Genomic DNA, 15,353 nt, shown 5'->3' with positions numbered 1-15,353 from the left:
ATATATATATATATATATATATATATATATATATATATATATATATATATATATATATATATTTGCAATCATATGACTAATAAGAAATTAGATAATTAAACAAATACATAAACTACTATATAAATCTACAAATAGTTTTGTAGTTAAATGAATATAAATAGTATCCGTATAGGTTAACTTAGCTTATCGACGATTTGCCAAGTTGGTGCTTGAATCATCATCTAGATCATCTTTACACATCAGAATCGAATATCTTCGCTAACCTTTAGGCTTGAACAAGAAGAGCTGCAAAATACAGTTCTAGAAATGAAATTTTAAACCATTATACTTCCAACAAATATAGACGTCACCTACAGTTTGACTACACATGGGACAGACTGAGAGAGAATTCTAGAACCGATGAGAGGTTGTGAAGAAGAGGCTATTAGCAGAGAACAATTTTATCATTTCTTAAATGGGTCGGGTTTTGGACTTCTCGATGGACCTTAAATTGGGCTTTAATTATGTTTTTTTTATTCTTTGTTGGGCTGCATATATCCATCTATTCATTATTTGGAGATCAATTATGCATGTATATATTATCAATATCATTTCATAATATTAAGCAAATATTAGAACACAAATTATTATAATGAAATATTATTAATAGATATATTTTGTTTTTAATGGAGAAATAATAATACAAATTATATTATGGCATTATAGAAATATTATGTCATTTAATTGCTACATATATATTTTTAATTACTTTTGTAATATGTTGTTTCTTATGAGTGCAGAAAATGTAGAAAATTCCCCCTTATCAAATATTGGCAATGCACTTTCACCAGAAGATAGTAATACTGTATCCACAAACAAGATTGTCGAAGAATATTCTACTTCAAATAATACACCAATAAGTGCCCTTACCCACAGTAATTGTAAAATACATTTGAATATGTGTGTGTGTGTGTGTGTGTGTGTATTTATTTTATATATATTTGTTTCAAACTGGTATGTTGGATAATATTCTACTTCAAATAATACACCAATAAGTGCCCTTACCCACAGTAATTGTAAAATACATTTGAATATATATATATGTGTGTGTGTGTGTGTGTATTTATTTTATATATATTTGTTTCAAACTAGTTTTTGAAATACACATTGTATTTTATATTTGCAATTAACCAAGGTAGTTATAGTATACATATGAGTAGCTGTAACAACTCGAAAATCAGTAACTCAAACAAATCGAGGCATTTTATAATAGGAGGGTTTTCTCCATCCTTAGCGATCGGGAAGAGCTCTATATTACCCGGTAAATTTTATTTTCATTAATATAATTGTTCTACATTTTATATATTCAATTATATATTACATTTATGTATTTATGTATTTATGTATACCAATACATATTGATCATTATTAATTATCTTTGAACTAATGTAGATGGTAACCTAAGCTAATCACATGTAAGCCGGGAACCTTTTAAGAATCTATCAAATGGTAACTTCTTTAATAAATTCTTCTTACATTGTATAGTCTTTAAGTGAAATATAATTAGTTATGGTAATTTAATAGTTTCATATTTTGAAATTTCAAACATTTAGGTACAACACAAAAAACAAATCACAAAAAATGTGTAAAAGTCAAGTTAATGATGCGAAACAATCTATTAGCATGTCTAGAGATTTGCTAACATCTTTTGAAAAAGAATTTATAACTCAAACCATACATCAACCAGCTTCGATCCATTAATTATCGGTAACTGTGATCAATTCTTTATAATATGAAATTACTTTAAATATTTACTAATTATATGTTAACCGTGTAGTTGAATACTACGATTTTGGAGATGCGAAGCACACGTGTGAACATTGTAGAGCCTTATTTTGGTTCGAAGAAAGACAACAAGACTGTGACTAGAGGAACTCCAAAATAATATATGTGATGCAACAACGGGAAGATTACTTTGCCAACAACAGAGTTGCCACCTAAAGCTATCTATGATTTTTTTTTTTGGAGAAGGGGAGAAACGAAGTAGTTCCTGCAAAACATTCGGATGTACAATAATATGTTTTGCTTTACATCTATGGGTGGTAGAATTGACAGGAGTGTGAACAACGCTAGTGGACCACTAGTGTTTCGAATGAATGGACAAAATTTCCACTACATGGGTAGTCTGTTGCCTCTCGAAGGGAAATCACCATATTTTGCACAATTGTAAATATATGATACTAATAATGAACTTAGCAACCGTATCAATTTATTACACTTTCAGTTTGCAATTACAATTTTTTTTTTCTGTTGGTAACTATTTTGCTTCTTTTTTTTTTTTTTTATTTTCTAGGGCGGATGGTGAGAAAAATGACATCCATGTGGAAATAGTAAATGATAAACAAAAGTACAGTAGTGTTGTGTGTGATAAACAAAAGTGTCCCCCCATCCTACAATAGGGTCCTACTTATACTTGAGGTGCAACGACTCTTCTTCTATGAGTTGTAACGGTTTTCATGATAGCAGTCTTGAATGTGAAGTGGAGTCGTTGGCAATTACTTCTTTCCTCATCATAAGGAGTGGCTATTTAATTTCGCGTCTGCTTGTCTGCCTGTGGTTCGGGTCGGGTGTTTACCAATTATCCTGTCATGTGTGTTTGGTTCATGGAGTAGGTCCCCGATGGAATATCATTCGCGGGAATAGGCCTATTCCATTGTTTGTTTTGTCCTTTTATTCCTAGGAATAACATTCACGGGAATGGAGAATAGCTAGCTTTTCCTAGTTATTTCTTAATATTCGTGAATAACTTTTATACTAAAATGTCAAAAATACCCTTTTGTTTTATAACCCTTATATATAATATTTATTTATTTAAATAAATATATTTATTTATATATTAAAATGTAAGTAATTAAATATATGCATTTATATACTGGGTAATACATTATACATTACATTTATTGAAGTATATACATAAATTCATTAATAATAATAATAATAATAATAATAATAATAATATTATTATTATTATTATTATTATTATTATTATTATATACACATATCTTTGTTTATATCCATAAAGACATATGGTAGATTGGGATTCATAAAATTGCATTCTACAACTTCTATATTTTCATATATAATTTATATTATTTTTTCATATATAACAACAATAACAACAACAATAATAATAATAATACATTTTTAGAGGGGTATTTATGTCTTTTAAACACATTTCATTTCTATTCCATAACTAACCAAACATATTAGATTCCTATTCTACACATTATCTATTATATTCCCTCTGAACTACTAATCATATTCCTTAAAATTCATTCCGTGAACCAAGTTCAATGTATACAACATCTAAAATTTACTAATGATATATAAAAACAAAATTAGAACAATTGTAAAAATTTAAATATATATTTATTTTCCCGAGGTTCATAAGCTAAATGCCTACACACAATCAGTTCACGTTTCTCGGCCTTCTAGGTTTCCTCCTCCCTGTCACCACAAAACCCCCTCCGCGCTCTTCATCCAACATATCACCTTTGAAGCGCAGGAAAAACAAAAAACAAAAACAAATCTTGAATTCTAAATGGGTTTTTGCTGAATAATTTATCTGCAGGGCAAAGTTTTGATCATTTTTGTTCAGCATAAAATAGTATAAGTTAAGTTTTTGTAGCAGGCTCATCAATGGCGTCGCAGTCAGCGAATTTGTGGGTGTTGTTGGGATTAGGGTTGGCTGGGATACTGATAATGACGAGGAAGCTCAAGAAAGCAGTTAAAGCTGACTTCGGGGCTTTCGTCGAGCGGCTTCAGCTTCTGCCACCGCCTCAGCCTCCTCCGCCTAAAGCTCCCCACCCTCTTACCGGCCTCTCTTTCGCCGTTTCTGATGTGTAAGCCCGTCTTTTATGCGTTTAAAAAGAAATCCCAGCGAATAACTAATTAGTTATATTAGATATATCTTTCTGGTCGGTTTCGCATTAGAAAGTCTGTTAAACATGATTAGATTGGCAGCAAGCTGAGCTCAGTTTAATTGCATAAAGGGATACTCTGGTGGACACCAGAGTGTTCAACTGCATTTGCTGAGTTGATTTCTTATTTAGTTTATTTTGTTATTTTTATGGATGTGAATGGTTTTAGGCTTTATTATTATTATTATTATTATTATTATTACTTCAAGCAAAGCTTTATATGGGGAAGAGATGTTTGTATGCCCATAAGGAGTCTTAACGACTTGAAACTGTGTATTAAAGATTAGTAGAATAATTGAGTTATAATTGCACAGGTTTCATATAGAGGGATTTGTTACTGGGTTTGGCAATCCAGACTGGGCAAAGACTCATGAACCTGCAACGCAGACATCTACTGTGGTCACTGCTCTTGTAGAAGCTGGTGCAACATGTGTTGCGAAAACAATTGTAGATGACATGGCTTTTGGGTATGTACTGAACTCTGTCTTTCCAGTAATCCATGAATGTGCTATAGGATATAAGAATGAATCTCCAACTTTCAAAGTGTCCATTTATATAATGTAAATTGGCTTTTGCAAGCAGCTTCGTCTCTCTCTCTCTCTTTCCCCTATTTTTTTCACTAATTTCCTCTTTGAACCCTTTCATGTTTACTGTTCAGAATAAGTGGTGAAAATAAGCATTATGATGCACCAACTAATCCTGCATCTTCTTCACGAGTACCTGGAGGTCCATCAAGTGGAGCTGCAGTGGTTGTTGCCGCAAATCTTGTAGATTTTTCTTTGGGTATCTCTTATAATCCCTGACTTTCTACCATTTCTATTTGCTTTATTTAGTAAATTTCATTTCTTCTGCATTTTTGTATCCTGATTTTCTGCGCTTTTGTTCTGTTAATTTTATATATTATATTTTTATCTAATAAAAAACTGTGGTTTATGCCCCTAAAGAACCATTCTGTGTTGACTGACTTTTTATGGCAGGTATTGATACTGATGGTGGCGTGCGAGTTCCTGCTGGATATTGTGGAATTCTGGGATTTCAACCATCATTTGGGGCTGTTTCTCACATGGGGATAATTCCCGTCTCACAAAGCCTCGATGTAGTTGGTATGCCCTGTCCATTTATGTAGGTTAAAATAGGGAGCGAAGAAAATTCATTTTCATGTAGAGAGATCTATTTCTTTATTGGTGCCTATCCATTTTTGTCAACTTGTAATTAATTCTAGGAATGCTCTATCTACATGAAGAAAATTAATTTGGCTGTGAATAGGCATCAATAACAATATCCGTTGCTTATCTAAGAACAATTAAATTCAAAACTAATAGTCTTGGCATGAGGTTGCTGGAAGCCTAGAACAAACTCAAAATGTTGCTCAATCAACTTGTCTATTGTGTATGTCTGCTGTCCTTATAAAGTTTTACATTATTTACTCTCTTCTATTACTAATTGGATCTACTTTCTATTTACTAAAAGAGAATCAGCTTGCTGTGTGCATCATCATATATTAGGGTTTCTTATCAAACATAATTAAAGCTAAAACAGGATGTGCTGATGTCCATATAATCAGGTTGCTGGCATAAATTATACATTTAACTGATCCTGAGTAAAGAATTCCTGACTAATCTATAGTGGGTTTTCTCACATATTTGTTGCTTGTGCCCATGTTAGATGCTTAAGATACTAAGTCTCGACTTCAGTACTGAGCAAAATATTCCTGGATAATATGATAATGTGTTTCTACTTTTCTCACATTTCACATATTTGTTGCTTGGGTTCATATTAGATGCTGAAGATACTAGCTCTCAACATTAGATAAAGCTTACAGTTTAACTCACTGTCATCTCGTTTGAAATTACATGTAATGCTTTTTGAATTCACTCTTGTAGGATGGTTTACTAGGGATCCCAATATACTGCGTCGTGTTGGACATGTGCTGCTGCAGGTTCCATTTACTGCTCAACGTAATCCAAGGAACATCGTGATAGCTAATGATCTGTTTCAGTCATTAAATATTCCTACTGATCGCACCTCTCAAGTAGTGATAAAAGCCATTGAAAAGCAGTTTGGAAGTACATCCTCTCTACTTGTGCTCTTGGACATAGTTATCTCTACCATAATTTCTTTATTTTTAATTTACTTGTTCATTATCTCAGTGGATTCCTAAACCTCTCTTTGCAGGACAAATGATAAGACATGAGAATCTAGATGCCTATTTGAGTAATAAAGTTCCAAGCTTAAAGTCTTTTAAGAAATTAAATGGTGAAGCTAAATTGTCCACTACAAGATTGTTAGGACATGTTGTCCAAGTACTCAAGAGGTGAGGTAGCAAAATGATGTTGAGATTGTTGTGTAATTCACTATTGATGGGTTTATCAGAACTTAATTTTTTTTCTTCTTATTTCCGGTGGTTGGACCTGTGGTTTTTGTATCCTTGAAACATTTGAATTCTAAGAACCATTCTTGATTGGTTCAGTATGCTTTCTTCAAGTTAATTCTGAGCTCTTTGACAACATAAATGACTGCATGAGATTTTCTGCTTGATATGCTATACTGTCTCTGATTTGGTTGCCTGTTTTGTCCACAATTTCCTTGGGTCTTTCCTAGCAGACCCCTCTCAAGTCTATTAGCCTAAGTTGTTATTTTTATGTTTCTCATGTAGACATGAATTCAAGCGAAATCATGATGATTGGATTGACGATGTGAAGCCTACACTAGACCCTATTATTACTGCACAACTGCATGAGGGGCTGGAGGTGGCAGATACAGAGATTGATAAATGCCATGCTGTCAGGAATGAAATGAGATCAGCTCTAAGTGATCTTCTAAAGGTATTTAATTTGCAACTTTTTCTTCAATTGTATCAATTTGCTATTATATTACTATATATGTAAAAGTGGCTAATTTTATTATGCTGTGCCTGAATGTACCAAAAAAAAAAAGAAGAGAAAACTAGCCGGCTACTTTTCGTTTCTCATTAATTATTACAGAACAATTGCAATACTCTAGGTTGTGTGGGTACTGATTTAAGTTTATCTGTTCATATACATTGTACCATTTTCATCAAGATTCCACCTTTAAAACATTGACCCTCTAGAATATTGCAACACTCCCTTTTGTTTGCTCTGTAGACTTATTTTCCTTTTTGCTTTTGCTCTACTGGGATTTTTTAAAATAAAAATTATGGTAATTTTATTTTGCATTTAATGAAACCTTAGGGTTTATAGCTTACATGGCGATATTCATGTAATCCTTTACTTGGTACCTAATAACAGAATGAAAGGACAAAGGTATAGCTATTGACTTTAAATGAATGGCTGGTTGAACAACACTGCCTTTTTCAGTTATGATTTGACCTTATATTTTAGTTTGTTAGGTAAAATGCAATTTTCTGACTCCATTTGATATTATTATGCACAGTATTTTTCAGCAGTTTTGTTGCTTGGTGTCTTTTTCCACATGCTGCTATCTCATGCATGCTTGAATGTATAATTAAAACAGGATGATGGAATTTTGGTTATTCCCACTGTTATTGATCCTCCTCCAAAAGCTGGTGCAAAGGAGACTCAATCCATCGACTATGTATCTAGAGCGTGTTTGTTTGCTAGCTTGGCTAGTCTCTCAGGTGGTTGTCAGGTGAATGCCTTGTACTGTCTTGGTTGTGTCCGTGGGGAAACCAAGAATCCCATAAATATACTTTTGAAATGTTTTGTGTATCTATAATATTTTATACAGAACTCTCCTTAACTCTCCTTTCTCTTCTGAATTCTTATAATAGGCCTCCATACCTCTTGGATTTCATGACAAATGCCCAATTTCTGTCTCCTTTGTAGCAAGGAATGGGGGTGACCGATTTTTACTCGATGCAGTACAGGCTCTATTTGCATCTCTGCAGGAGCAGGCCAAGATAGCTGCACAGTCGAAGTCATCTAATAATGCTATCAGTAAGGAAGCGTCTGCTGAGATGGCTAAAGAAAAGGTGTGCAAATTTTATTTGATGGGGATCTTTCTTATATTAACATATAATAGTGCTTTTGTCGTAGTGTGGTTTAAAATTCCTATGGAATCGCTTCTTGTTTTTTGTTGGCGTGCACAGACTTCATTTTTTCCCCCCTGAAATCACTTACGTTTCGTTCCTTGCATTTCTCCATCCTGACTTTGTTTCTAGTTATTTCTGGGTTCATGTACTATGACGACATATAGTAAATGGCTAAATGCTATTTAATACTGAGTATATATCTAATATTTTCCATTGTACAGTTCTATTTTTAGTACATAACAAATGAATTACCTAAAGAGTCTGTACATTATGTATATAGTTCTTATAGATAGTACATGAATCGGTTCTGGCTAAAGGGAGAAATATAAGTCGTATTTTGTAATTATTTACCAGGGTAACCAAGCTTTTAAAGAGAAACAATGGCAGAGGGCTATTGGCTTCTATACGGAGGCTATCAAACTCAATGGCAATTGTGCAACTTACTTTAGTAACCGGGCTGCAGCATATTTGGAACTTGGAAGGTAGTTTCTTTTGCCTTGTATATTAGCTAGCTTGTACTTCAAACTATTACTCATATGTTTTATACACTATCCAGCTTCATCCAAGCTGAAGCCGATTGTACAAAGGCCATTGAACTTGATAAGAAGGTAATCCCTTTCCCAGTGCTTTTACTCATACACATTGAAGAGATATTGTTTGTCATTCATGATTGTTTCTGCTATTATTATTATGGGTTCTGTGTTATATGTTTCTATTTTGTCCTGTTCACCTTTATGTTGACATTTCTAGTCCAAGAATGGCAGTATTTAGTTGTTCTCTTTCCTTTTCCTCTCCCACGTGCAGAATGTAAAAGCGTACTTCAGAAGGGGCACTGCAAGGGAAATGCTAGGTTACTATAACCAGGCAATAGAAGGTGAGTAGTCTTCTCTCCCTGTATTTCTTATATTCTTAACTAATCGAGCCGGGGCATGATCTTTGACCATTAAAACATGATTTTCTGTAAAGCTAATAACAGAAAGAAGTAATGTGAATCTTTCTTGATAAATCTGCAAAACTATACTAGTTTAACATTAACTCTACCAGAAAAACCTATTTGCCTTTCTTACTATTTGATCGTTTCTGCCATTATGGGTTTTGTGTTCTTCAGTCTATCCTCTTATGTCTTGCAGATTTCAGATATGCACTTGTCCTCGAGCCAACCAACAAAAGAGCAGCTCAGTCTGCTGAGAGGCTCGCAAAGCTGTTTCATTAAGTCATTAAAACATAATTGGGGTCCTTGATACATTTATGCTCACCGGAACTTGTTCTTTTGGGAACCGATAGACATCCCCCCATGATACAGAAAATGCGAACAGCTCTCTATTGCCATGCACATCAGAGGCATCCAATTCTTTCTTTGATGTTAAAGTTAGAAGGCAGGAGTAATCAGAGTACAATTTCAGCAGTTGATAGGGAGGGATGATTTTGTAATTATAGTGCAATTTTGTTTACTTCCTGTTTGCATTCGAATTGTATGTCTATCAAGGAGCTGTCAATCTGTTATTTTAAGCATTCTGAATCAACCTTCAATTTTTTGAAATGAATTCTTGGTTAGGAATTGAAAAAGAAGACAGTTGGATTTGTAAAATCCAAATGAAGGTTTGTTTCTGCTTGGTTTATTTACCATTTTTTGGGGGTTATTATGCATTTGTGGAAAGAGCGTAGTTATGCTTTCCTCAGTCTCTCTTATCAAGCCTTGTAATAAGAGAATGACAATTTATTATGAAATGATTATGCTAGATAATCAAACTTGGTGTTAGGGCAGTCGGTAAAAAGCTGTTAATGTAACTATTGTTGTAAATTCAGCCCGTAACCTAGTTCTCTGGGGTAAAATTAGTGTACTTGTATGCCAAGAATAATAGAGAGAAAAGTAAAATGGAGATGAACAGCACAAAATTGTAGGAATTATATAGAGTTATTTTCATTTTTGGTTCCATGACTATTGAATCATTTTCATATTTTGTCTTTGACTATTAAAATTTTTAGATTTGGTCCCACAACTTTTAAATCTCTTCGACATTTGGTTATTTCGATCAAATGTTCACTTTTTTTCGGCGAATGAAATAAGTTAAAAGGAAAAAATTGTTATTTCCTTTTTTATTAATTAAAAAAAAAAAACCCATCTCCCTCTGCGCAGCCATCTTTCCCCATCCTCCTTCTCCTTCGCAATCTCAATCTCCCTTGCTCGCTCTCGCTCTCCGCATCCCTCCCCCTTCGCTTATTGTATCTTGTCGAGGCTGCGGTGGGTTTTCCCTGCAAGTGCTGCCCCGTCTTCTTGAAAATGTATCAACACTTGTGTCCACTCCGCTACATTGTCAAAGTATCCGACACCGGGCGAGAATAATAAGGTCGACGATGAAGAGTATACTATGGAAAATTGGAAACATATGTTTCTGAATTTGATGGTCATCTGTATGAGCAGGGTCTGATATTCATGGGCGCATATATCTGAATGAGCAGGGGATTAATGCTCAGGTATATAAGCTTAACTTGCTTCACCCGCCATTAATGTATACATGTGCTGCTAGTTGCCTGCCATTTTAGTTCCATAGCTGAGAAGATTAGTAGCTGTGGTTCTCTTAGGCCAACCACAATAGTTAAACTTTGGTGTAGTTTTGAAGGAGTGTGATTAGGAAAGAGAAAATGAAGTGGAGGAAAAAAGAAAAGTAAAAATAAAACAGAGAATAAAACTGAAAAAAAAAATGAAAGTATTTACGAGCCCAGCAAATTGCGCACAACGCGGGCGTGGAATCAAAGAGCAAACAAAGATGGGACCCACAATTTCTGCAAAATTCCCTTCCTTGCAGGGAGGCCTCCATTTTTCTCTCTCTCCATTCTCACTCATCAAACTCATCTCACTTTTGTCCGTAAGGACAGCCCAGGTGGTAAGAGTGCTCTACTGCCGAGAGGTTGGAGGTTCGATCCTCAAACTCTTGAGTTTGAGACGGTCAGCTATGAGTAACCTAGGCTGGTTTACCTCTTTGTGGTTCTTTATCGGCTAGGGTCACAGGGCGAGAAGAAAACCTCGAGTTAAAAGAACTCATCTCACTTTTCTTAAATTTTGTGCCCAAACCCACTACTGGGGAACGCCTTACATACACTTCATCTTGTAAGTACAATAGAGTGGACCCAAGAAAGATGCCATCTCTTATGTTGAAAAAAAATAAAAGGAGAAGAAGGATGGGGAAGATGGCTGCGCAGAGGGAGAAAGGTATATTTTTTGTTTGTTTTTTTAATTAATAAAAAGGAAATGGTTTGCCCTTAAATTTATTTTATTCGTCGAAAAAAAGTCGCCGGTGACCGGAAATTTGATCGGAAGGACAAAATATGGTAGAGATTTAAAAGTCGTGGGGTCAAATCTAGAAATTTTAATAGTCAGGGACCAAATGTGAAAATGATCCAATAATAGTGGGACCAAAAGTATAAATAACTCAAATTATATATATATATATATATATATATATATATATATATATATATAATAAACATAATAAGTCCCAATCAAGGTTATATCCTTGATTTATGTCCATCTTTTTGGATTCTAATAAATGTGTACATTTTACTTTAAATGTTGTACATTTCAATGTTATTAGACAAAATTGTCCTTACTACATTCTTGTTATACAAAATTACCCTTACACCGTTATAACACCGTTACTTTTAACTCCACTATTATTACCATACACCTATATCTATCATATCATTTTCCTATTCTTTAATTGTCATTCTATTAAAATTATTATATAATTAATTTAATTGTTGATTATATTTTAATTAAATTTCTATGAATGGTAAATCATATATGTGTGTATAAAATACATATATTATTTGTGTATATATAATTTGAATTATACATTTTAATTATTTGTATTTATTAATACTAGTATTTTCGTCCGTGCGTTGCACGGAATGAATTTGTTATAATATTTTAACAATATTTGTATGGATATACAATTATATAAATTATAACATTGAATATTATATAGCGCAAATTGATGAAATTGGTTGGATCGATTATATTTTATGATGTTTTTCTTGCTTGAATTATAACAAATAATTGTCCAATTACCCGTGCGATGCATGGATAATTTTTTTTTTAATTATATATTAAGATAATAAAAATAAAGATGAAATTATAAAAAATTATAATATTGAACGTGTACATTTATTTGATTATAAGATTAGTGCAAACGTATTACTCAATTAATTGAATAATATATGATTTGTTTGTCTACAATTATCTTAAGAAGATCTATACGTAATATGACTTATGTAATTATATTATTACTAAAATAAATATGGGAAAAATGGAAAAATAATTTAATTATGGTTATTATAAAAATAAATTCAACGATCAATGTTTAGCTTAATTACCATAATAATTATTAGCTAATTATTATTAGTCAATTACACTTATATATGTGTAATTATACTTTTATACTTTAAGTATATTCATTTTCACCATATTGCATTTAGTTTTATCTTCCTCCTCCATATTTGAATGAATTAATTTTGATTATTATAAAAATCTAACAACCCATGTCAAATTAATTTTTTTAAAGTTTAAATAACTTAAAGTTTTCAAAAGGAAAGTATAATTATTTTTTATTAAATTTTAAAATAATTTTTAGTCAATTAAAATAATTACCGTTATAAACATATTTAATTGAAAAATTTAATTAGGAACTTATATTAAGCATTTTGGATTATTATTATATTATTATTAATATTAGGAAAATTATATTAGAAAAATTATATTCGGAAATTATATTAAGAATTCTGAATTATTTAGTATTATTATTATTATTATTATTATTATTATTATCTTAACAGCATCAGTATTATATCAATGTACATTATACCAAGAGGATTATTATTTTTATCCTATCCCAAAACCATAATAATATGCAAGAGTATAAGATAAACTTTTCAAAAGAAACACAAGTAATGGATAGAAATAGCAAGTAATTTTAATACAATATATTTATAACAACAACAAAACCAAATTAAAAAAGAAAATACATAGAAACTTCTCCATAAAAAAATAACTTTTAGAGATAGAAAAATATGTAATTTTACCACTGCATAATTGTAACTGTTAGGAATATTTGTAATTAGATTTTGATGAGCCAAAAATGTATTTTAGTTTGAAAATTAGAAAGCCAAAAATTTCGTACAGCTATGTACCTAAAAGAGTCAAGGAGTCCACTTGAAAGAATTCTTGGAGAATGAAGGAACTTTGTTCGAATCCGACGGAGCTTAAATTTAATTGGAGCACAAGGAATAACCAAAGGGTGAAGTAGCAGAGATGATATGAGACATGTAAGGTTGGCAAGAAGTCCATGGTTTGAACCCTCTTAGCCACGGATTTTATGAAAACTAGAGACCTCCAGAATATTCGTACTTATAAATTATTTGCTGTAAAGTTACCAACAAATTCGAATGGTTCACTGGTGATGAACTTGGTTAATGTGGTAGATGGTCCTGTGTTCGAATCCTAGGGTAATGATTTTTGCCAGCTATGGAGGAATATTATATTCAAAGGTAGAGGAATATCAGGAACAAAGGTAGAGGAATATCAGGAACAATGAGAAGCTGCCAAAATCTATCTACAGGAATAATACTACACTACACAATTAATTGTTGCTCCAAACACTACACTACACAATTAAAACTACATACACTACACTAATTATTCTAAGTTATTAAAGAAGGCCTTTGCAGAAAGGAAAAGTTGGAGGAAGAAGTTGGAGGAGGAATATCAGTTTCGCCAGAAGGAAAGTTGGAGGAGGAATATACAGGAGGGAGAAAGAAATCATTCGCCAGAAGAAAAGTTAGAGGAGGAATATCAGGAGGGAGAGAAAACAGAGATAAGAACGGATACTGTATTTTTGAATAGCGGAGAGACTGATGACCAGAATATCAGGAGGCATCACGCAGGAATATCTGGAGATGCAAAGACAAAGGAAGAAGTCTGAAGAAATACAACAACGGAAATACAACTCAGCACACTACCTAAACCACATGGAGACTGCAATCAGCACATGAGATCAACAATAAAGAATTAATTTTTTCCAACGGATTAATTCTTTCATCAGCTATAAATACGGACACTTGAGCAAGAAGAAGAAAAAAAAAAAAGAGATATACAAGTGATAAGCAAGAAAAGGCAGTGTGAAACATCTGAGAGTAGCAAAGCAAGAAAAATTCGAAAAATCAGAAACCCATATCTCTAGTCCTTGAGAGTTGGAGAAAAATATTCTCTTTTACTACCTTGTATCAAAATTTCTACGGTGTAGACAGAGGGCTGAGTAACAAGAGAAGCTTGTGAAAACCCTGGGGAGTGTAGCTTTGTGCGAGACACTCGTTGGTGTAGGAGTATAGCTTTGTGCGAAATACTCAATATCTACTAGGTGTAGATAGAAGTGCTGGGTTGGCACTTGGTGTTCACTATTGTATCTGGGTGATTGAAGATAGTGAAAGGAGTATAGTGGACGTAGGCTGGGTTTGGCCGAACCACTTAAAAATCTCTCTCTCATTTATTTACTGCCCATATATATATTTTGCTCTGCACACATAATATTCATGCTCACACACACATCTAATTTGCAGCATAATATTTTCTAAACCCAGTTACTATTTCGTCACTATTCATCACTATTCATTCTTATCTGGGTTTGCTATTATTTGTTATCTCTTACGTCCGCATGCAAGCCAAATTTATTATATATCACATTTGAGCTATTCCAAGTATTTCTATCGTATTGCATGTGATATATCTCCTCTCCTTCACTGCGTTTTAATTATAGCACTTTACGTACTTTATTCCGCTGTGCATTTCAAGTTGAATTTATTCACTTGGAATTATTTTTAGTTAAAGTGTTATTAATTTTTAATTTGCTTGAAAAGTCTATTCACCCCCCTCTAGACTTTTCACCACCCATTCGGGACCAACAAGTGGTATCAGAGCAGTTGTCTATTTGAGTCAAATCTTGACTGCTAGACAGATCTAATCTTCAAAATGAAGAAAGATTTAGCTCAGAACTTATTATTCTCTCTTGACAAATTTGATGATTGGAAAATACGCATGCAGGTACATTTATCCGCTCTTCACGATGAAATGTGGGATGTTATCTCAGATGGTCCTATTGAAATCATGAAGGTCAATCCTTCATCAATCCTAAGCCCAGATGGACCGCAGTATGTTTCAAAGCCAAAGATGGAATGGACTTCTGACGATAGATTGCGAAGTAACCTGGACAATATAGCTAAGGATATACTGTTCAAAGCTGTGGATGATACAATCTTCCCAAAAATCCGTAAGTGCAAAACAGCTAAAGACGTGTGGGATGTCTTAATCC

General features: G+C 33.0%; 1 protein-coding gene across 1 annotated transcript; it reads left to right on the top strand.

Moving 5' to 3' along the window:
- Positions 1 to 3,448: 3,448 nt before the first annotated feature.
- On the top strand, positions 3,449 to 9,618 carry LOC116010578 (translocon at the outer membrane of chloroplasts 64-like). The gene is made up of 13 exons (XM_031250051.1): positions 3,449 to 3,881; positions 4,274 to 4,426; positions 4,618 to 4,742; positions 4,937 to 5,062; positions 5,843 to 6,025; positions 6,135 to 6,273; positions 6,616 to 6,784; positions 7,455 to 7,589; positions 7,732 to 7,932; positions 8,347 to 8,474; positions 8,549 to 8,600; positions 8,797 to 8,866; positions 9,123 to 9,618. The coding sequence occupies exons 1-13, from the start codon at positions 3,679 to 3,681 to the stop codon at positions 9,203 to 9,205; spliced, it is 1,767 nt and encodes a 588-aa protein (XP_031105911.1). The 5' UTR covers positions 3,449 to 3,678; the 3' UTR covers positions 9,206 to 9,618.
- The last annotated feature ends 5,735 nt before the right edge of the window (positions 9,619 to 15,353 follow it).

The sequence above is a fragment of the Ipomoea triloba genome, chromosome 2 (assembly GCF_003576645.1).
Source record: "Ipomoea triloba cultivar NCNSP0323 chromosome 2, ASM357664v1".
Taxonomy (NCBI): Eukaryota; Viridiplantae; Streptophyta; class Magnoliopsida; order Solanales; family Convolvulaceae; genus Ipomoea; species Ipomoea triloba.
The sequence above is the reverse complement of the archived record's forward strand: the minus strand, read 5'-3'. Positions and strand labels throughout refer to the sequence as shown.